The sequence below is a fragment of the Amyelois transitella genome, chromosome 5, assembly GCF_032362555.1.
Source record: "Amyelois transitella isolate CPQ chromosome 5, ilAmyTran1.1, whole genome shotgun sequence".
NCBI lineage: Eukaryota > Metazoa > Arthropoda > Insecta > Lepidoptera > Pyralidae > Amyelois > Amyelois transitella.
In genome coordinates this window covers 2,875,679-2,900,170 of record NC_083508.1, presented here as the reverse complement: position 1 = coordinate 2,900,170, position 24,492 = coordinate 2,875,679, and the positions used below count along the sequence as shown (strand labels likewise).

Sequence of the window (24,492 nt, the reverse complement as noted above, 5' to 3'; positions counted from 1 at the left end):
TTTTTATGTTGAACGCGAACTCTTCAAGGTGCAGTTTATATAAATCGAAATTAACAATGAACGATAAACGTTTTATTTACATGAATGGCAAACTTATCGGTACCTATATAAATTTGTGTTATCTTTGAACTTATCAAGAGACCTCAATATTAATTAATACTCTTCTCTATCATATTTGTTTATATTTGTCGCTTGTGTTAGAGCATCGGTTATACCAGTTTTGGGAGTGTTAAAATGTTGTTTATATACTGCATCTTAATTGGTAAGAAATCTTTTAGACATTTTATATGTAAAAGTTCCTAGTTATCTCGCTGAAGTCATGTCATTCGATTAAAGTCATAATGATACTTATAAACATAGTGGTAACGTTCAAGGTCAAGTAATATCCCGCTCGTTTGTTTTGATTTATTTAACTTAGTTACTTTGTGAGTAAATTTGTTTTCCTTATAAATTTCTTGAGTGATTATCATTCAATGCTATTTAAATTAAGTCTGAAGGAGGACCCCGGGCCCCGAAACACTTCTGTGGAGGGTGCAATCGGGAACATGCAGAGATGAGAGAACTATTATAATTGTATCGTTTAAGTGGAATTTTATTTATAAAAGTTCAAAGTTAATTCACAATGAAAAATTATGTTGCTAATTACTATTTTTGATATCTGTGTTATTTGGTGACTGAATTACTAATTATAATTTAGAAAAGGACCACTCTATATCTTTCCCATGTGTGTCGCAAAAGGCAACTAAGGGAGTGGCAAAATAAGCTTGGGATACTTCTTGTAGGATAGGCTAGCAACCTGTCACTATTTGAAACTCAATTCCATAGCCATACAGTTGAACGTGGCCATTCAGTCTTTTATTAAGACTGACTCTGTCCACCCCGCAAGGGATATGGACGCGATTATATATATATATATATATGTATGTATCTTGTTTCGCTGAACCTATTTTGATGCGGATTTCAGGGAAGTGTTTGTTCACTTTGTGTTTTTGAAATTTTACCGACTTCAAAAGGTTCTCAATGCGGTTCTCATGTAATCAAAGGTTATGTAGGTACCTAGTGTATAAATGGGGCCAAATAGTTACACGTTACCTAGTTGTCCATATAATTACAGTAATAACTCCGCTCACATCAAGCAAACAGTACAGAACGGACTATGTCTACAACAAAAAGACGGACGCGTTTTACAAATTACATATAGAGAGTCGTGACAGATGGCGGGCGGCGAAGGTTTGTCAGGCAGAGGGTGCGGAGCTCATGGACCCTGACTCAGACCTGGATGTAGCCCAGTTCCACGTGATGTTCAAGCGATACCCAGACCTGGGGAACTACGCGTGGGTACAAGATGATGGTCAAGCACACGCAGATGCTGATGAGAAAATTTTTGTTAGTAAGTTGAAGGAAAATTATAGTCATGAATTAATAAAGAAAAAAAAATCTTTAGAATATCCTAAATACGAGTATACTGTAAAAATTCTTCAGAGTATCTACTAAATTATAATTTAAAAAAAGGCCTATAGTAGGTAGTGCCATCTATTAATTTTCGTAAGCACTTTTCTCAGTAGCAGCAGTCTTCGAGAACGGTCTGACGGGAAACTCAAACTTTTATCAATATTTGGCAAAAACCCCCAGGGATAAAGTCATACATACGACTTTACCATCTATGAGAGATGACACTGATTCACTGAGTCCAAACCGCTGGTTGTAGAGACTTGGCATGTAAAGTTCCTTATATAGTCTAGGGGTGAACATCCAGGATATCCCGTCAACGGAAACAGAAAGGTGGTGCTGTGGACATACTCTATATATAACGTATTATTTTAAAATCTGGTTGCTTTTATCTATTACGAAAATAGTAAGGTAGGTACTTAAAAAATTAGTGACAGAAATATTTAGCGAAAGTCATAAGGGGGTGGCCGTGGATTACGCAGCGAAATAAAATCTGACTACATGAAACTGGATCTTACAACTATTATTATAAGTACTGTATATCTCAATACCATAAACTTTTGACCTGAACCTAGGTAATTTATAAATTTTGTGCCTGGACACTAAAACCTCTTTTCTCTCAGTGGGAGAGACAGAGTCTCCTGAAGCTCCATGGTACAGGAGATGTGATGTGCTGACCAGGGACGGAGAAATAGAGAAGTACCGGTGTGCCCATGGATTGCCCTTTATATGCAAGGTTCAGGCCAAGGCAACGTATTTTGATGAAACTTGTAATGTTTATGGGAAAAGTGAGTATACCAGTGAGTGAGTGACCACATTAATCTGCAAAATACTTCTCAAGAAACATAAATCTAAACTAATAATACTTAATTACGGGTTGTCGATTTAAGAATTGTTACAAAACTAACCCGACGCTCTAAATACTTATTTAGTAGTGAGTAAAAGAATATGATTGAAATCAGGGCTAGCTGTAGAAATATGTTTAGTAATTTATATTAATGAGATAGGAACCTACATTTACGAAGAAATTAACATAGAAAAATAAAGCTATCTAACCATAAAAATAATTTCAGACTACCAATACTTCCAAGATGTGGACAGTTGTTACAAGGTATCAGAAATTGCGTATACTTGGAATGAGGCTTACGCCGAATGTGGTAAAGAGGGGTCTCATTTAGTGGTTTTGAACTCTGAAGCGGAAGATCAGATTGTATGGAACCTTTTAAAACAGGCGCCTTTCGTACCCGATGCAAAAGCGCATTTCTTTTTCTTCGCCGGGTTCAGAGCCAGAAAATCTAATGACGATAAGCCCAGGGTTTTCAGGACTATTTTCAGTAAGTTAACTCAGACAAATCATTTTCAAAAAGATTTCTTAAATCACAAAATCTAAAATATTAATTTAAAATAAAATGTTAAATTGCAAAATCAGGCACAGACAAGTTCAATTTTCAAGTTGAGTTTTTTTTATTTATACATGTTAATTTAATTAGACCTTCGGCGTACCTAGTGCATTGATTGTATACGTGAACCTACTGATTGCTTGTAATTATTGGAAAGCCAACCAATGCGCGCAAATTATATCGTCGCGACCGTATATAAATAGTTCGTTGTGAAATACAGCTAAATTTAAGTTACCATTAATCGCGCTTTCGGCTTTTACAAGCTCGTGCACGGAGCCGTAACCATGTACCTAATTCACTCACATCAATCATCTCTGCAAAGCAAAATACACTTAGTGTAAGAAGACAACTTTTCAAATGCAACATACTATATGTTGTATTATTTTTTATCGTGAAAGGTCAGAAGGTTAAAAAAAAAACTTAATTTTCCAGATCAAACTTTGGAAGAAGCTGGCTTTGCGCAGTGGTCGGAAAATGAACCTAACAATGCGTTGAACAGCGAGGAATGTGGATCGATCTTCAAGAACGACGGCAAACTGAACGACTTGGACTGTTCGCACACCTTTGCGTTCATATGTGAAAAAGAAAAACATTGAAAGACTTCGGATATTTATTTAAAACTTTAATGCCCAAAAAAGCGGACTTAATGCCATTTGGCATTCCCTACCAGGATATTATGCTAGTTATATTACTATAGCTATTAATTTTTTAGCCTACAATGGGATACGAGACAGTGGAAAACTTATCATATTGATTTATTTCATCATCATTCTCCAGGTGTTTGTGCAGTTTACCTTTTGCCTAGGTCCTCCCTAGGAAGAGGCCCAGGGTCTGACTACGACTACGATATAGAAATGACCTGACCACCATGACCCTGTTAACGGGAGACTTACCTAATTTTTATCAAAGGTGTTCACTTGGAATGAGGAAAACACACAGTGTATAGGTTATAAATATAAAAACTAATTTAGCTTACGAATTGTGATGTTACTTTTAGATCTTGGTCTAGCAACCTGTCACTATCAATATCTCATCTCATGATGGAGTGTCTCTCGAAGGCCACGGTCAATAGATTATGGCCTTTGTCTTGAGACTGTTGGCTCTATTTTCCCTACTTTTATACATTATATTTTTATAGACGTGATATGTATGTATGAGTATAAAATTTACTTTAACACAGTTGTCGTAATTCTTACAGTTATCATCACTATTACCTAATTTAAGTAAGTCAACAACTAGTAATGACTCCGATGGACACAAATTATCTATGAAATTAGTTCTTTATTTAGTCGGGACTTATATCGGAAATCCGAATGGTTTTATAGTTGTATAATTTTAGTCACAAAATTTGTGTTTCTCTTAAAGTTACATAGTTGAAACTTGTAACCACAGTTAATAAAAATATATTCTGTTTTATGTGAGTTGATTTGTTTTTAAGATAACCGACAAAAATCAAGATGGGCCTGACTGACATGGACCGTTACTATCCACTTTTTTTATTGGGCCTATATTTATAAACGGCTTTCATTCAATTTCTCGATTTTTTATTTATTTTTCCATTCGTCTAATTAAATAGACTTACTGTCACTAATAGGTATTGTTCAGATTTCTTTATTTACTGAACGACCGAAAGGAAAGCAGATGCTATAACATAAAGGAAAAATTTCACATATTTCCTGGTAATCTTTTACATAAACATGTCTAAGAAACAGAAACAAAACATACATATCTAGTGCTTATCTCTGGTCAGTGATATTGTAGTTATTATAAACAAATAAGCTATGGCTAAGTTAGTATTCCGTCCATGTTCTCTGGGAGTGCACTGCTACAGTGTTCCAATATGATAGTAATTTTATACGTTTTCTTAGGTAAGTACTTATTTAATTTTATTATCATACGTTCGTCGAATAAACAAGTAATAAAATAAAAAAAGGATATAATTTAATAAGTAGTTTCATAAGAATTAATCTTCTATTTTTTCATATTTGTGTTTGTTTGGTAATTTTGAATAAACTTTTCAGGTTGAACTAGTGAACTTGTGCTAATAGAAGATTGACCTTTGTAAATTGTAAATAGATAATAAATCCACATTTAAAAGAAATCAATCACTTTCGGAATCATACACATTTTTTTATTATTGTCTGATGATTTTAACGGATTTTGGAAAATGTCACGAGATATGCGATTCGATTTACACACGATTACAATAAGCATTTAATTAATAGCCTGCGTAAAACGACAAAATATTTATTTTTATAGATATCGGCCACTCAGAAGTTTTATAAATATTGATTGATAAAACGCATAATTAAGTAAAAGGAATCCATTTTTATATCTCTCCTTTTCTTATTTATTTGGTATATTAATATTCATTTCAGCATGCACTCTAAAACAATCATTCGGTGGTGGTGCATTCTTCAGAAAAGATTATGTGTTCAACAAACAGACAGACGCATATTATAAGTTACATATAGAGAGTCGCAACTATAGAGGCGCTGAAAAAGTATGTGAAGCAGAAGGTGCTAAACTTATGCAGATAGAATCTGACCAGGACATAGTTCAGTTCCATGGGATGATAAAAATGTTCCCGGATGTTGGGTTATACGCGTGGGTCGCCACTGATAAACAGGAGCATGAGGAGGCGGAAGACCAGAAAGTCATTGTCAGTAAGTCCAAAAATATGTTTATTTGATGTCAACCGATGTTATTAAACCAAAAGATATGACAATTAAGTGTTGTTTCAAATGTTCCGTATTAATAAATAAACATTTTGAATTTGTGTATTTTGCATTGAGAATACGTAATGAATTACACTTTATACGGGACGGTTTATAAGCCTATCCCTTAGTCGTCTTTGACGACATCCATGGGAACGAGATGGAGTGATTCTTTTTTTATTGGTGCCGGGAACCACACGGTACTTCAATTCTTTAAAAAAAAAGTAGGCAACATTCTGCAAGATTCCATATTGCTCAGCCCGCGTAGCATGGCACGCGCGACGCCGTTTTTATCGCCCGAAAAACTATTGCTGTTTCGCATCTTATTATGACGTGAAGCAGGACAGCGATAGTTTTTCGCGCGGAACGGAGTCCGGCAGAGAGGAAAAAAGTGTACTTATGCCAAATGCTTCTCTTGGGGCGCAGATTGTAAAATCAAATTTCAGATCAATGGAAGAAACTGAATCTCAATCTACATATATATACTTCCTTGCTTTTACTCGAGTTCATTTATAATATACATATATCATTACAAATAGTAAATAAAATTTACAAACAATAATTTAATTCCACCAGTGGGAGAAGAAGAGGAATATCCACAAAGTAGGACATTATGCGACATGGTGGCCCGCAACGGCGAACTGTACGCCTGTCCCTGCTACCGTGGACTTCCATTTATATGCAAGGTCAAGTCGAACGAAGCTTACTATGATAGTACTTGCGATGTTTATGGTAAACGTAAGTACAATACAAACACAATTGTGTACAGTAGGTGGCAGGTACAAAAAAAATTTAAAAACATCTATACTTTATATTATTTGCGTATTGTGTTTGGTTACATAAGTACCAAATAACTCGCGAGAATTTTCTACAATTGTGTTCAAGCTTGTTCAATTCCACAATGAAGACATACAGCTGAACGCGGTCTTTTAGTTTTTCGAGACTGCTAGATCTTTGGTCTTCCCGCAGGAGAAGTAGACGTGACTATATGTATGATGTTCCACTTTCGTCTTGCAACTTCTATGCTGGACTGGTAGCGAAGAAAAGTGCTGCTTCTCTTCTTACGCTGATTCTTAAAGTCAATTCCAGGGGAAGACTGATAATTAAAAACTTGGAATCCTCTTTAAAGGCGATGGGCTAGCAACACTGTTACTATCTTCTTCCTCCTGGCGTTGATTCCGGTTCCGCCTTCACCTCTCTGGACCCCGAAAGTGCCTTTTGACTAAGATCATAATCCTCTCTTTTACTAAGATCATAGTTTAAGCTGGCTGTCAAAAGTATAGCATGTAAAGCATTCGTCAAAAACTAAGAAGTTCATAACTAACATTGCAGAATACCAATACATGGAGAACACAGGCAGCTGTTACAAAATTTCTGACATCGCTTTGACCTGGAACGGAGCCTACGGGGAGTGCCAAGCCGAGGGCTCCCACCTCGTGGTCCTGAACTCTGAGCTGGAGCACCAAGTAGTGTGGAATCTGACCAGAGACGCCACTACTTCTCCAGAAGCCAAGGTCCATTGGTTCCTCCTTGCTGGCTTCAGAGCCAATCACCCAGATGATGGGACGCCAAGAGTCTTTAAGACTATTTTCAGTAAGTTTGTAGAAATTACTAATCTAAATATAAATAATTACTTACTGATCTCCAGTAAAATGGTGATGGTGGTGACTTAAATCTTACCAGATCATTTGGATTGCATCCGGTGTGATTTTAGTAAATAATTAGGGTAATAAGCAAAATGCCACAACGTTACAAACAAACACTTTCGCATTTATAATATTGGTATAGATATGGATGTATTACATACATAAAATCACGCCTCTTTCCCGGAGGGGTAGGCAGAGACTACCTCTTTCCACTTGCCACGATCTCTGCATATTTCCTTCGCTTCATCCACATTCATAACTCTCTTCATGCAAGCTCGGCGGTTTCGGGTACTTTTAACCTGACCCTATGGATGATATGATGGATGTAATACGTGATGGATTATCATTTAATGTATTCGGTACATTTCCAGAATTCTTGCCATTTGTTTCTAGATGGTTGGTCAAATCACTAGGTCTGAATGACGTGGCAGGCATTCATTATGCGGTAACTGGATGAAAAAAAAAAAAAATTGGGAGTAACCGCAGACGTACGCTGGTTTGGTATGAATAAGCACGTTCTTAACAATATTTCTCCATTTCAGACCAGACCCTAGAAGAGGCCGGGTACAGCCAATGGTCGGAGAACGAGCCTAACAACTCTGAGAACAACGAGTACTGCGGCTCCATCTTCAAGAATGACGGCAAACTGAATGACGTCGACTGCTCTCATCTCTACAGCTTCGTTTGCGAGAAAGAGAGAAAGGTTAAAACATAGACTGTTATAGCGTCTGGGATATAATGGTGGCCACAAGAATGTAACTGACACCAACGAAGTTGCATGAAGAGAGTTAGGAATGTGGTTGATGAGAAAGAAATATGTGTAATATATAATGCCGTGTGGTTCCCGGCACCAATACAAAAAAGAATAGGACCACTCCATCTCTTTCCTATGGATGTCGTAAAAGGCGACTAAGGGATAGGCTTACAAACTTTGGATATTTTTTTAGGCGATGGGTTAGCAACCTGTCACTATTTGAATCTCAATTCTATCATTAAGCCAAATAGCTGAACGTGGCCATTCAGTCTTATCAAGACTGTTGGCTCTGTCTATCCCGCAAGGGATATAGACGTGACCATATGTATGTATGTATGTAGAAAGAAATATGCAGGGATCGTGGCAAGTGGAAAGTGTAGTTTCTGGCTCCAATGGGCGTGTGTGTATACGAGGAAATAATTTACAGTGTAGCTGATAATACAAAAAAAAAACCGCGATGAATCAAGTTTTTATTTTTATAGAAATAAGAATTACTTAATCAACTAACAGATCATCTTGTACGCCCGGCAAAATTTCTCTTCGGCGCAAGTTCTTTTGTAGCCCACCAATTATTATACCAGCACTGGAAAAATTAATGTAAAGCTTTATTTTATTAAGAGTAAATAAACAAGTGTTAAATTATAAAACATTTTCATTTTAACCCTTACAACTAGCCTTCAAGCAGCATCAAATGTACCGCTTTCTTTTGTTCTATAAGGTTCTTGCTTTCGTTTATGTAATAGATTACAACATAGGTAAGGAAGGGATAGACTTATAAACTTCGGATTCTCCTTTTAGGCGATGGGCTAGCAAGCTGTCACTATTTGAATCTCAATTCTATCATTAAGCTAAAAGTGGCCTATCAGTCTTTCAAGACTGTTGGCTCTGTCTACCACGGAAGGGACTGATTATATGTGGATCTAGATGTTGCTACATAGGTTAAAAAATCCTGCAAATTGGGTTGGAACGCATAGCACGCTTACTCTTCCGCAAGTTTATTTTGTCTTGGAAAGGTGGTTTTGCCGTCCATAGAAAATCAGGCAAGGTCTTAAACTTATTTGTTTACTTTGTAGTATACCAAAATAACTTACAGAGGATCATTTTTTCTTCCTTTTGAATTATCAGTTTTTACAAAAGGGTCAGTTTTTGACTCAACCATATCTTTTTTTTTTGTATCACCACCACAATCGAGATGTTTTTTACAACTTATTACTGTTATATCGTTATCTGCTTCATTTTTATCCTCAATATTTTCATGTGCTTCAGCTTTTAAAGATGTACTTGGGCCGTCATCATCAGTATTATTTTCTTCTGATATTTGAACTAACTTCTCTTGATCTGATTTATCTCTGTCATTGTGTTCTATAGTCCTAGATTGTCGCTGTGTGAAAATAATATTCAAATTAATGTAAAATCTTTTGAGTTACCCATACCTAGCGTCAATACTATTAACGTTAACGTACCATACTTTGTCTCTTTATACTCTTTCTCAGTTCTCTCAAGTCCTCTTTCTTTTTTCTTCTGAGAAATCCGCACTGAAAATATTGAAATATCAAGCGATATTAAATATAACAGTTTATAAAATTGTTACGGAAAATAAAACCATACATAACTAGACCTCAGGATTAAAAAAAATTGGTAATTGACACACACACAAATACAGTAAAATACAGAAAAAGTCATTTGAAAATCTTGCAGAAACATTTTACCTCGTACAAAGCGAAGGCTAAGATCACAATGATAAGAAGTCCGAAAAGAACGGCAACGATCAGTATCCAAGTTGGTACTTGGATCTCGTAGAAACACAACGTAGTGGTGACACTGTGGAGAAAGCTCCTAGTGAGTGTTACTATTATTGGTGCAAATTTGCGTTAATTTGTTAAAATGAAAATAAACAAAGATGTACTCGCTGAATGTCCGTGCGCAGGCGCACATAGCGCGCAGAATTAACGAAAAATGAGCAGAAGAATTCATAAGTAGTCTTTAAGAATGGTCGCAATTTTTTGATATTTGGCATACCGCTAAACTGACCTGAGACTCTTCCAAGTCTAAGGAATAAAGTGTCGGAAGTAAGCTCCTAAGTTATAAAAAAGGATTTTTATTACCTGCCAGATTTTTCATCTGCACCAAGCATGAATTTCAAGTGTGATGTCACGTTTAATTCTTTCTTTTTCAACGTTTCTAAAACACAAAAATAATATCAAACGAAGCTAGAGCATAAATTACAAGTCGAGATGCCATCAAAGACCATTTAGTCTTATCATTTACTACTAGGTCATCTAATTATCACTAAAAGTAGGGGTTGCTTCAAGCAGTCAGCAATTTAATATATCACTTTTACTATTTACTAGAATTTACCCGCGGCTTCGCTCGCTCTTATTTAGCACCACTTAGTAAAGAATACAGGATTTTCGCAAAGTCAATTGAATCTCTAGTTTTTACCGGGACGAAAAGTACCCGACCTTTGAGCCGAAGTTTGACCTTCTCCAATCTTATAATTATATATACGCAATATTTATATAGATAACGCGTAAATAATAAACAAACAAACTTACTTTCACATTTATATTATTAGCTGAGATACTGGTGTTCAAACAGTAAATAAGGAAAACCTTATAATAATGCAAACTTACCAAAAACATTTGACATGATATCAATGGGTAGGACGATTTCAAATTTCTGATTCTTTTTCAGAGCAATTATTTCGCAATGGTTAATGTATTCTTTATCTGTTTCTTCGTACGATGGGCACTCGTAACCGAGCTCAGATATAGTCTAAAACAAAATATAAAGACAAAAGACATACGAAAACGATGAAGCCTTTCGAGAAAATTTTGGCATTGCACTTCGGTTGGCTCGCCTTTGAGGGTTCCTTCCGTGGCCCCAGATTGTTCTACATGCATTTTGGGTACTGTACGTATTCATAAATAACGTAATATATAAACGTATAATAATTTTATTATTATAAAATTAACTTTTCAGGCGGTAATTTCTTTATCATCCTGTTTGCTGCATAGCTAATAAGCGAAATATTTGTCTGATATGTTAAAGGAAAAGTAATCTAAACATTTAAACATTGTGTATTGAGTTTTGTATGGATTTTTGTATAATTTTCCTCTACCATATTGTAGTACCTATCTTAAAAACGTTAAATAAGAAGTCCATATATATACTTAATATTCTTTATATATTTAACATTTAATTTAATGTCTATATCAGAAAAGGTAGTCATTATGATAGAATAATGATAAAAGCAATATCAAAACTCCTAGCAATATCAAATCAGAGCCAAATATGAGTGTAACAGACTAAAAAATAACAAATACTGTTTATATCTACTTACGGATATTCCATCAAGAAAAAACTCCTTTTGAAGTGATATATTAAATTTAATATTGTGCCAAGTTGTGGGTCCATTGTTGTAAATCTGAAGGAAAAAGAATTAAAAAAAAAGTAAAATATAAAATACTCCCTCGTAAAAATATTTTTGTAACGTTCTCATATGCACTTCGACGACATGATAAAAATATCGTGGTTTCAATAACTTAAACGAATTCAGAAGTAAGTTGAAATTTTCAAATAGATTTATGTTAGAATTAATTCATTAGCCATGTCGTTAGTACTTACAACATACTCATGCTGGATTTGTTTCGAAGACGTCTCTATTTCATTTCTTGTTATATTAATAACTCCGCCATGTTTTATTAAACTGCAACCAATTGTATAATTGATAATGATTTGATTTATAATTTTTATACATATGTACATTATACATAGAATTTTTATAGATACATTATGACACGTTTTTATACTAACCAAATTACTTTTTTTTTATTGTAATAAATCCTTGTAAGGGCTGAAGTGTGATTTAAATGTAATAATTATTTAAATTTCATTACAAATCGGAGACGTTTTAGACTAAGGTCAGGTCAAGAGTATCCAAAACCGACTAGCTTGCATGGTGAGAATTACGAATGCGAATGAAGCAAAAGAAGTTTGCAAGGATCGTGACAAGTGGAAAGATGTATTCTCTGCCTACGCCTCCGGGCAAGAGGCGTGATTTTATGTATTTATGATTTAAAAAAACCAAAAAAGCTCACCCCATCAGGCTTACACGTTCGCTGTTTCTATGCATTAAGATGTTTTTACGCCATATTTGCCTATCGCGTCCGCTGCAGTCTTTATATAAACGGACAGCAACGCCGAAACTTTTGTCACCATCTTCTGCCTTACTGATGATTGATTTCGTGTCTAGTTTGATGGCATTGATGTTCTGAAATTGATGATTATAATTAAGATGGATAAGTTGTCATACTATATAAATTCTGCAAAGGTTGAGCAGGTCAGATTGGAGTTGCTTCGTGTAAAAACCTACCTTACCTAATTTAGGATCGTGGTACAAGGCGAACCTTAGGCTCATTAAAGGGGACTAATGCCAGAAAGATGCTGACGATGGAATAATTAATTTAAAATATTGTCACTTGTATAATGTAATACTTACATATATATAAACACGTGTAGGTATATACCTTCCGGGGGAGACAGAGCTAATAAATTGGTATCAAAATACTGAAAGGTCACGTTCAACTGCAAGGCTTAATGATAGAATTGAGATTCATACAGATAAGTTACTATCCCATCGCCAAAATGAAGAATTCTTAGTTTTAGACTTTCCCAAGGGCAAGGCCAATCAAGATTGACATGTACAATCTATTAAGAACGTTAAGAAAAGCCGCTGGCATACACGTATAAGTTATTACATATATAATTTACTACATACACTTACCCAGGATGTATTATTCCTCAACAGTCTATTAGGGTTACAGATTAAAGTTACATCGCTATCAGAAGTGGGAAGCATACAAGACACCGGCCAATTGAGGAGAGTGACGTCACGGAGATGTATAGTAATACATGCGCTGTACGCCGGGTCTCCTCGGTTTTTGACGGATATTTGTAAGATTTCCTCGTCGGTCGAACCGACCATGTATGGTACTTTATCTCTGAGAAGACAAAATTGTGAACTTTTGCAGTGTTATATTTGTAGAGAAACTCAAAGTGTCGAGTCAGTGTGAACTAACCTCAATGTTATCGGAAGTCTGCAACATCTAAGAAATAATTCATTTCTGAGAATGTGGAATTGTTATTAAGACTTCAGTTATAAAATATGTACCTATATGCAAAAATCTATCTATGACGCTTGCACGGCTAAATAATGATTAATTATTTGAATTATAATTGATTGATTGATTATTAATCGAGAGTAAAATAGGTACAAAATATACTCACGACACCGAAAGATTCACGAACATTTCCAGTTTGGGGACGCATCTCTTCCCGCTCACACATTCTCCTATCCATGCACTTCCTGGTAGGGAGAGTGCACTCAGGTCACTCGTCGTCACTCTTGTTGGAGAAAAAGACTCCATATCTCTGGGGTCGTCAAGGAGAATGGCCGATATTTGGTAGTAAATTGTCGGGTCGTACGATTTGTCCTAGAGAAATTTATTAACATCATATTAGGGACAAGCAGTCAGAAATTGTCCAAAAGCGCTCGCCTAGCTGTGCATAGGGACGTGTTGGTCCCAAGATTAATGTGTGGGAGTGAAAGTTGGGTGTGGCAAAAAAAGCACGAAAGCAAAATAAATGCGGTGGAAATATGAGCGTTAAGGAGTATGATCGGTGTGAAATTAATAATGAATACCTAAATGAAAAAAAATAAAAAGTAATTGAGTGACCGGATAAGGAACAGTGTGATACGGGAATGTTGTGATGTGAAAGAAGATGTAGTAACAGGAATAGAAAAGGGTACGTTAAGATGGTTTGGTCATGCAGAGGATGAATGAAAGCAGTTTGGCTAAGCAAATATACAATGAGAGTGTGGACGGAAAAATCGGAGTGGGAAGACCTAGACGAACGTATCTTGATCGAATTAAGTACGTCCTGGTAAAGGGTCAGGTCAAGAGTACCTGAAACTGAATGTGGATGAAGCGAAGGAAGTATGCAGAGATTGTGGCAAGTGGAAAGATGTAGTCAGCGTTGACAAGGTATATGTTAACTCTTCCCTTCGTTCACATCTCTATTGTTCAGTGTTAGATCTAGTGGTCTCAAAAAAATATTAAGGATAATATAGAAACCATAAAAAGGAACTTACTATAGAAACAGAAACTGTCAGATTCTGGCAATATTCCTGCCTTTTTTCAGGCGTTACATGCGTGTAATAAGTAATTGTGTCCTTTGCATAGCGTTCAGAAATTCTAATGTTTAAGTTTGATATATCCACTTGGACAGAGAAATCTGTGAAAAAGATCCTAATAAATAATTTGACACATTTTGTAGGCAACAACTTAGTTCATAATGCCTTCAAAAGGCTATGTTTACCCTGTAAAGTGTATAGACGTGATATATGTAGGTACGTATGTAAGAAGTGCCGTATGGTTCTCGGCACTAATACAAAAAAGAATAAGACCACTCCATCTCTTTCCCATGGATGTCGTAAAAGGCAACTAAAGAAAAGGCTTACAAATTTGGGATTCTTTTTAGGCGATGGACTAGCAACATGTCACTATTTGAATCTCAATTCTATCATTAAGCCAAATAGCTGAACTTGGCCATTCAGTCTTTTCAAGACTGTTGGCTCTGTCTACCCTGCAAGGGATATAGACGTGACCATATGTATGTAAGAAAGCGCATGGTAGTGCTTTTTCTGGCCCAGAATAACTTGTGTAAATTGCTGATTTAGATAATAATGTACGTGATCTATATTTGTTATATTATTAATATTTATGTAATAAGTGTGTTGTTTATTATATAGATATATATGTAACTTTATCCAATTAATTCTTTAAAACTCATTTAATTTCTCTGCTTAACCCAAAGGTTGACTGTCAGATGATGCATTTAGCATTAAGTCCGCCCATTATATCAACATTATTTGTACAATTAAATTTAAATAAATTAATAGTTTCACTCACTCGCTTGTATGATCTTTGGAAGATCAGGATATTGAAATTCTAAACACGATTCGAATACAAAAGACCCGAAGCCAGCGGGTGTATCAGTTGATTTCTGAAAGAGATGTATGTATGTAAGTAAACTCATTCACATTAAAGCGTCTGAACTGGTTTATTTGTGAATTACTTTTTGTGAATTTGACCATAGCTATGGCTAAGAATAGGCTGTCCTGTCACTATTTAAATCTCAACTCCACCATAAAGTCGGAGCCGGCTGAAGGTGTCTTTCAGTCTATTCAACACTGTCGGCTCTGTTTACCCCGTAAAGTATATAGACTTAACTATATGTATGACTGTAATAATAACTTAGTGAATTGCCTTGAATATAATTTTTATCAAATATGAATTAACCGGTAACAATATTAATTTCTCAAAACTGAATTTCTGAGGAATTAACTTAGTTTGGGAGATTTCTCCACAAAAAATAATAATGCCGTGTGGTTCCTGGCACCAATAGAAAAAAAATAGGACCACTCCATCTCGTTCCCATTGACGCCGTAAAAGGCGACCAAGGGATAGGCTTGTAAACTTAGAATTCTACTTTTAGGCGACGGGCTTGCAACCTGCCACTTTATATAAATCTCAATTCTATCAGTAAGCCAAACAGCTGTACGTGGTCTATCAGTATTTTCAAGACTGTTGGCCCTTTCTACCCCGCTAGGGATATAGACGTTATATGTATGTATGTATGTAAAATAATAATTTTAACAACAACAGTGTGCATGCAACCTTTTAGTCACATACCCCTTTAGCTCTCAATTCTTTCACGGTCACCGTAATGGTTGCCAAGCAATTCAGTAAAATGGTGGTGTTGCTATGAGGGACGCCGATGGCCAGTTCTAAAAAATAAAAGTACTTTTTAGTAAAATAAAAGTAATTTTTAGTAAAATTAAAAGTAATTTTTAGAAAAATAAAAGTTATTTTTAGTAGATTTTTGAGAAGAAAATTTTAAACTGTTAGTAGCAAAAGGTAAATTGATTGTTTGGTTCGAATAAATTTAAATTTGAATAAGTACAGATTCCCGATGATCTTACTGTGAGAGAAAATGTCGTGAGGAAACCTGAACATTCAGGCAACTGGATGTGTAATTGTGTAACCATGATCATACATTAGTGTCAGGATTACCTGCAAAAGTTGTGGAGGTCAGATGAACGTCGCTTCGTGCAAAAATCTGACTTATCCAATCCAGGATCTTGGTCATAGACGCACCCCGTGTTCATTTAAATTGCCGTCTGGTGAAAATACTGCAGTGCAGTTTTTTCCGTCGTTTCATCTACGCGCTTTGGAAGGAGTAGTAGATATAATAAGAATAAGTTGACGTCAAACAGTGATAGGTACTTTGTATACAATTTTGAAATAAATCTATTCTATTCTATTCCAGAGAGATAAGGATACAACTCACACCTGACGGCCTCTGTGGCTCAGCGGTAGTACGCTTGTCTGTGACACCGGAGGTCCCGGGTTCGAATCCCGGCCAAGGCGTGATGAGAAAAGAACTTTTTCTGATTGTCCTGGGTCTTGGATGTTTATCTATATAAGTATTTATTAGATATAAAATATAGTATCGTTGAGTTGGTATCTCGTAACACAAGTTTCGAACTTACTTCGAGGCTAACTCAATCAGTGTAATTTGTCAAAATAAAAAAAAAAAAAAAATTATATACTCATATAAGTCGCTCTTTGGTTGTCTGTTCACGCAACGATATGTATTGACCGCGTTGTAGTTCCACCGATTTGCACTAGATGGCATTGTTATGAATTTACCGATAAGCGCTGTTTTTATACTCTGTGCAATTCCGATTCCGATCAGATGTAAAAAAGATTCTAAAATAAATATGGAGACGATGAACCCGCGCTCCTTTTATTTTCTAATTTTACAATACACCCAAGAAATTGCTTGGCATTTCTTCATTAATTTAATAAAAGGCATAAACCTTTACATCCATTCTTGTCATAATCAGGGACAGCGTAAAGGCTGAGCCCAAAAGCGCGGTATTCCTCTTTTTGTATTCTCTGCAACCAAGGGGCTTGCTTGTCCCGGTCCATTAGATGTGCCCCCGAGTAAATGTATACTGCCCCACGACCATCTTCTTCGTAAGGGGCGGATATTGCTATTTCTGTAACAGAGAAACAAATTATTTTTATGCACCAAAAATAAAACTTACAGAACAAAACTGAAGAAAATTAATACAAAAGGCAGTATATCAAATGCAATCCCTTCCACGCGCTCTTGTCAAAATAAAAACTTAATTGACATTGGCGCAAAGAAACGAGAAAATGTTTGGAAGTAAAATTTATTAACACTTTTTGACTTGTAAACAGTAATATCTAAAAAATAACATGTAAGTATTTTTCTAAAATATTAATTGTAAAAATGAAAACTGGCTAACTAAACGGATATGTAGATATACAATGTGTGTGTAATATATATGTAACTTTGGAAAAGGAACATACGTTGATCAAAACAGGGGCGTTTTCTGATGAAAGGTACCATAAACCAACAAGACGGGACGTGAAAAAAAAGTAATCTTTGCCGACCCCTTCCTTGTTATGTCCATGTGCCCATAGATAAAAGATCGTTATTAAAAAAAAAAACAAATGCCAACTTTTATTTATCTGTATTGTGTTTTTTTGTTTGTAATATCTTTACTGCATCCAGGTAGGTACATGAAATAGAAGGTACATAGTTATAAAGGAATAAATCACTTGCAATGTGTAGTCAATAAATAAATATAGAATGTGTACGATAGACATTACCGTCTTTCTTGTCTCCGTTAAGATCTCCCACATTAGCTAATGCATATCCAAATTGGCCATTGTTGCTTTTACCCAAAACTTCTCTGTAGACATTAGTATCCTGAAATATTTATCATTGTACATACATACATATAATCACGTATATTTCCCTTGCGGGGTAGACAGGGCCAACAGTCTTGAAAAGACAAAAAGGCCACGCTCAGCTGATTGGCTTCAGATTCAAACAATGAAAGGTTGCTAGCCCACAAGAGATATGCCAAGCTTATAAGCCTATCCCTTAGTCGCCTCTTACGACATCCATGGGATAGAGACGGAGTGGTCCTATTCTTTTTCTAATGGTCCCGGGAAACACACAGCACATTATAGATATCAAAAATTTTGACAGTTCCTTTTGAAGTTCTAATCTATCCCGGTGTTAAAATTCAACAAATATGTCCACTAGTTTTGAGGCTATTGGCAACAAACAAAAATCTTTCATTACGGCTAGTTCAAGCTGTGTAATATATTTAATATTAGCTTTATACTAAACAAAAATATGCAAGTTTTATGATCACATAAAGATTATGATTAGGAACTCAGTTCTGCCTCTTTTTTTATAATTTGAAACTATCAATTTCATCTTTGAAATATTTGACTTACATGGCCTTTATAAATGAAAACAGCTCCAGTGTTAAACATGTTTTCAGCGGCATAAGTCGGGGATCCCACCAAAATGACTGACTGACCAGAAGAGTCCACAGTTGCGGCACACAGAGAAGCTCCGAACATAGAACCCACTTGTTTACCGTTGATTTTATTAATTATAGCACCATTTGCATCGTTGTACAGAAATACCTAGGTAAAGTTATAAAAAAAAATAAAGGAAGAAATAAATAATACGTGCTTAAGAGCAAGCTTGCGATCCATAAATACTTATAACCCTTGCGGGATAGACAGAGCCAGCAGTCTCGAAAAGACTGACTGAAAACTTTCAGCTGTTTGGCTTCATGATACAATTGAGATTCAAATAGTGAAACCTTGCTAGCACATCGTTTACAAGAGGAATAAATTTGTAAACCTTTTCCTCAGTCGCCTTTTGGGACGAAAGAGATTTGAATGATTTGAAATTGATAATAAAAAAAGTTAAATCTATATACCATTCCAAATCCATGTTCGCCGTAAGTAGAAGATATCATGAGTTCCTTTTGTTTTTTGTATATTCTGTGCATTACACTGTAACCTGAAAAAAGTGTTATTTATTTATAAATACCTAGAATGTAAAAAAAAATATTACATACATAAAGAGATTTAAAAAAAATTGTAGATACTAGAGGTATTTTTTTTTGTATTCGTATAATAAGTAAAATCCATGTAGATTTTGAGCCGATTTTTTTTCAATGTTGCGTGACCACTCCTCATGGGTGCTGAGGAATAAATTAGATACCGCTGTCGATAGACAGACTTTATAATAAAGTGAAATGTTGCTTTATATATCTAACATTAGTACATATAACTTACCAAAATTTGACTTCACTCCTCCATTATTTATCAAAATTGGAGGAAATTTTGCAACCTCTCCTCTTTTGAATTCATATTTTGTAGCTCGACCTAGGTGAAAAATAAATTTGATGTTATACATACTTACATATAATCACGTCTATATCCCTTGCGGGTAGACAGACACAGAACGGTCTTGAAATGACTGATAGGCCACGTTCAGCTGTTTGGCTTAACGATGGAATTGAGATTCAAATAGCGAGAGGTTGCTAGCCCATCGCCTAAAAGAAAAATCCCAAGTTTATAAGCCATCCAAAATTAAAAAAAAACAATTTTATACTTGATATATGACAGTGGGAATTTTGGTAAATCCTCCCTTAGTGCATTTCTAGACCATATAAAGAACCTAGATGATGATATTGGACCCAGCAGTATGGACTATGCGTTAATATATCAGTCAATCAGTCAGTCAGTGTCCTCTTTTTTATACACAAAAGTACACAGTAACGCAGATTATATGAAAATAAAGTTTACCCGTAAACATTGCTGGTCCACCAACCAGAACATCATCGTTGTCGTCAACGTCCATACTCCACCCGGAGGTCAGCATTTTGTGTTCTGCATGACATACAATTTTCATGCATTATTAAAACGTAACATATACAAAATCATACATACACATAGTGACGTCTATATCTCTTGCCGGTTGACATAGTCAACAGTCTTGAAAAACTGTTTGGTTTAATGATAGAATTGAGATTCAAATAGTGACAGGTTGCTAGCCCATCGCCTAAATGAAGAATCCCAAGTTATAAGCCTATCTCTTAGTCGCCTTTTACGACATCCATGGGAAAGAGATGTAGTGTTCCTATTTATTTTTTTATCGGACCTGGGAACCACACGGCAGAAATGCACGGCTTTTTAAAATCAATAAGAAAATATTATTGTACTATTAATTTTAGTAATAAGAACGTCTATACGCATGAATGTAATGTCATTAGTCAGACTCTATGAGTGTAGGCACTTTAGAATAGGAACACTTTATCTTTTTCTCGTGGATATCATAAAAGGCGACTAAGGGATTAAGCACTTCATCTATTGCAACTATTAGCATGATAAGTTAGGTTCTCCTAAGTTTGCGGAGATCAGACGGGAGTCAATTCGTGTAAAAACAGACAGACAGAAAGACCAGTAATGTCATGGCCGTAAATCGGCCGATATTCAGATTCTCTCCAGAAAGGTGAGGGTGTTACCGGCAGCAAGGATAATGGTAAACATTATGATTTCAAAAACTTATTTTGGTAATCGCTGCACCTATTTATTTATGTATATTGTTCATTTATTGTAGTTTTTATGTATGTTTATTATAATTATTTTATTTTATATTTTGTGCAGGTATAAATATATTTATTTAGTTTGACCCCACATAAAGTTCATTGTCAGTCCAATGGTAGACTGGTAGATAATGCTTCTAGCATTAAGTCTGCCAATTGTGCTATACAATTGTATTTCGTGGAAAAAAGTTTAAATAAATAAATTAATAACTATAAAATAAACTTATACTTGGTCACTTACCGAACTTCATGATATCTGACATCTCTTTATCTTTCAATTTCATTAGTCCATTATATTTTTTTGTATAGTATTTATAACATCGACTGTAGATTCCATTCTCTAAAAAAACATATAAAATTTGTCAGTTAATTAGCTTGTAGTTTTCTCTTAATTGACCTGAATTATGGAATGTTGATAATAAGCTAGAATATATTAATAATTTACTTGTAAAGTTATCGGATTTGTCAACTTAGTATGGAATGAGGGATGTAAAATATCTATATGTATACATAATTATAAGTTTATATATTGTTAAGTACAAAAATGTCTTACTCGACTTTCTTTCTAAATACCGAGGTGCGCATGTCTGAAAAAAAATACATATGGTGAGGAATATTTATGTTTTCTCAGTTATTTGTACGGCCTCTGTGGCGCAGCGGTAGTGCGCTTGTCTGTGACATCGGGGGTCCCGGGTTCAAATCCCGGCCAGGGCATGATAAGAAACGAACTTTCTCCGATTGGCCTGGGTCTTGGATGTTTATCTATATAAGTATTTATTATAAAATATAGTATCGTTGAGTTAGTATCTCGTAACACAAGTCTCGAACTTACTTCGAGGCTAACTCAATCAGTGTAATTTGTCCCGTATATATTTATTTATTTATTTATTTATTAGTTATTTGTAAAAAATATTGGCAAAGATAATTTTGACAAAAATAAAAGGTATAATTTATATACTTTTTTGTTTTGACACATAAAAGTATTGGACATTAAAAATGTAATGGAAAGATGTTTATGCGTAATTGCACAATTTGTACACATTTAAATGTATTCTTTTTTTTTTATGTAAAATACAGCTTATTATTACCGCAAAAAAATTTGATCCTGCTCTCACGGTTGCTCCCAACCAAATATGGAAGTTCCTTGGTGCTAGAACAAAAAAATTAACTTCAAATTTAAGCTTTTGCCCGCGACTTTATGCAGTCTAATAACTTATATAAATATGATGACTTATATAATAAATGAGCCGGAAATATGGGTTTTATTTATTTATGTATGCAAACTGGAATTAACGCGAACAATGAACACACGTCATCATGAAACGAGAATGTTTAAAAATTTAAATTACATTTACTTGCTAAACATGGGTTTTATTGATGGCCTCATTATATGAAGTAAATTAAAATATATTTACTATTTAATACTAAATCAATTAAAAGATAGATCAAAATTGCGACTGAAAAAGATTACTTTTGACTCCTGAATTCCCGCTTAAATTCCCCTCTTTTTTTGTCATATTTCAAAATTATTTATTTCACGATTTTAACAGCGATTACAGCAGGTACATTATAAAAGAAACTTATAAGAAAGAAAGGCCACTAACTAAAAAAATAAATAAAAAAAATATATTGAAATCCATTTAAAATACGAACCATCAATTTGTGTAGGGATTTCAGAGCAGTGTTTGGAGTAGATGTCACACGTAAACAATGCTCCCACGTCATTTCCTTTTGGGGCGCTCACTATCAATCTGAAAGTAGGTGTTATATATTTACCATCATTATCAAGAACGACTTTTCTTGCGATCCGGTAACAAAGAAAAAACATAGTGTGTGCTAGCTACTCCCCTTTCATACTTACATAGGTACATAAATATGATCACGTCTATATCTCTTGAGGGGTAGACAGAGTTAACATTCTCGAAAAGACTGATAGGCCACGTTCAGCTATTTGGCTTAAAAAAATGGAAATTTAAAAAAGAATCTCAAGTTTATTAGTCTATCCCTTAGTCGTCTTTTACGACCATGGGAAATCATCCATGGGAAAGAGATGGAGTGGTCCTATTCTTTTTTCTATTGGTGCCGGGAACCACACAGCACTCCCCTTTCCACGGAGATAATACTCAAGGCAGAGGTTTGTGAACTTGGGATTCTTCTTTTACGCGAAAGGACAACCGCTTCGTGTAAAAAATTAGGTCAAAGGCATACCCCGAGCTCCTCTCCAGAGTGGTGAGGATGCAACCGGGACTAAAGTTAGGTAGAAGAAGAACGGAGGAAGAAGGAAAGAATCAAACAAACCGTGACTTTCTAAATACATCGAAAAGCCACCAAGCTAAACTTTAAAGCTAAACGTGGCTTATCAGTTTCGAGACTGCTGGCTCTGTCTACCCCGTAAGCGTTAAGATGTGAAATACTCGTACGTATGTTCCTATGTAATTAATACTGTAGAATTACCTGTTGTTATCTGCTGTAAATGTGACACTGTAGCCAAAGTAACTTTTGTTGGCAATTATTTCCTTACCAAACTCTTTTTGTGACTTCTCATGGTAGAGAAGTGCGGTCAGCCACCCTACTTGGCACAGCAGAAGAACTGCAAGAAGAAGAGAGAGATATGAAATAACCTAGATTTTGTGCACGTGGAAAATTTATGAAAATAGTCCATTTGTAAAATTTGTGTTTCCAAAATGAAGTTCGAGACAACTTAGTTTCTTTGAGTAAGTATTGTATCTTGTATCCCTTATGATATTAAGTATAACTAATACTATACTAACTTATAGATACATATTTTGTTTATTTATTAAAATTAATTGCACATACTCTTAAGATGGGACCTTATTAACAAAGCTGTTTCTCTGCATGCAAAGAAATCACTATTAATTAAAAAAGGCATTTATGCCTTTCCAGTTAGCTAAAATATTATATTATTATGTAAGATGTAAAATTAATATGTTATAAAAAAACCTTCACTCACATTTTTTCATCTCGAAAATATTTTTAATTATGCTTTCTATAAATTTTGTAATACAATTATTTGTTCCAACACGGATTCAAAATAATATTAAACAAAGAATCGCTCGATAATTCGGTACGAGTATTGAAACGTGCACTTTGTGATTATTTTAATTTTGAGTCACATAACCGATGTTGGTGTTCTCAAAATAGTTCACCTTAATAATTATGACACTGTTTTTTCCTGTAATTCATAAACCAGGATAATACAATTATTATATCATTATCAACTAGCTTTTGCGCGGGACTTCGCTGCAGTGGGAATTTACATAAAATAAGCCTGCGGTAGTCCTGAATATCAAATGTCAACAGTTGATTCTGTGTACGAGATATTAAACTACAAAAAAAATTACATTAGTATGGGTGGATATATTTTTATATATATAAAATAATATAAAATATAGGCGAGAAATTGCAAGAAAGAAAATATTAAGCCCTTTTTAATACCTACTTAAAAACATCACCTCTAATTCACTTTTGATAAGTAATATCCAAACATATTTAATTACATTATTTTTCCTTTTTTCCTTAACGCATTATTTTGATATAGTGTTCAGTGTTATGTTATCCGGTGATGAATAACTTGGTTGTGACATAATTATTAAATGTGACGCAATTAATTAATAATATTTGATCATGAGAAGTAAGTCACTTTGGTTTATCAACAAAAACTTATTTTTGTAATCAATATTAGTACACATTTTTTTTATAATTTAAATCATAGAAAATAAATAAAATGAAGTACATAACCAATGTCATAATAGATTATATTTGCTATTAAAACACGGTTTTTCTTAGAAATGAGTCTTTTTATTTTTAATATTAAATATTGTTTTTGGACCTTCATTTCAGTACCTAAATAAATGGACTATATATACCGACATGTATTTGTTTCTCTATATTTATATATATTTAACGCGGTCATAAAAACATTTAA

The 24,492-nt window shown here is 34.7% G+C and overlaps 2 protein-coding genes across 2 annotated transcripts; one reads left to right on the top strand and one right to left on the bottom strand.

Moving 5' to 3' along the window:
• The first annotated feature begins 122 nt into the window (after nt 1–122).
• LOC106137858 (macrophage mannose receptor 1) lies at nt 123–8,571 on the top strand. The gene is made up of 10 exons (XM_060954831.1): nt 123–262; nt 1,115–1,390; nt 2,073–2,237; nt 2,523–2,783; nt 3,282–3,443; nt 4,640–4,717; nt 5,228–5,515; nt 6,143–6,304; nt 6,899–7,159; nt 7,755–8,571. The coding sequence occupies exons 1-10, from the start codon at nt 235–237 to the stop codon at nt 7,925–7,927; spliced, it is 1,854 nt and encodes a 617-aa protein (XP_060810814.1). The 5' UTR covers nt 123–234; the 3' UTR covers nt 7,928–8,571.
• On the bottom strand, nt 8,462–23,653 carry LOC106139263 (integrin alpha-8). The gene is made up of 26 exons (XM_060954830.1): nt 23,518–23,653; nt 23,001–23,136; nt 22,200–22,297; nt 21,635–21,696; nt 21,100–21,133; nt 20,788–20,886; nt 19,747–19,830; nt 19,234–19,323; nt 18,873–18,955; nt 18,376–18,570; nt 17,737–17,836; nt 16,914–17,096; nt 15,724–15,818; nt 14,941–15,034; nt 14,121–14,263; nt 13,256–13,461; nt 12,753–12,969; nt 12,067–12,239; nt 11,594–11,675; nt 11,310–11,393; nt 10,600–10,741; nt 10,072–10,147; nt 9,676–9,787; nt 9,430–9,501; nt 9,058–9,347; nt 8,462–8,549 (listed from the first exon to the last, which is right to left on the bottom strand). Exons 1-26 carry the CDS (start codon nt 23,525–23,527, stop codon nt 8,462–8,464), a joined length of 3,048 nt encoding a protein of 1,015 aa, XP_060810813.1. The 5' UTR covers nt 23,528–23,653.
• Nucleotides 23,654–24,492: the final 839 nt, after the last annotated feature.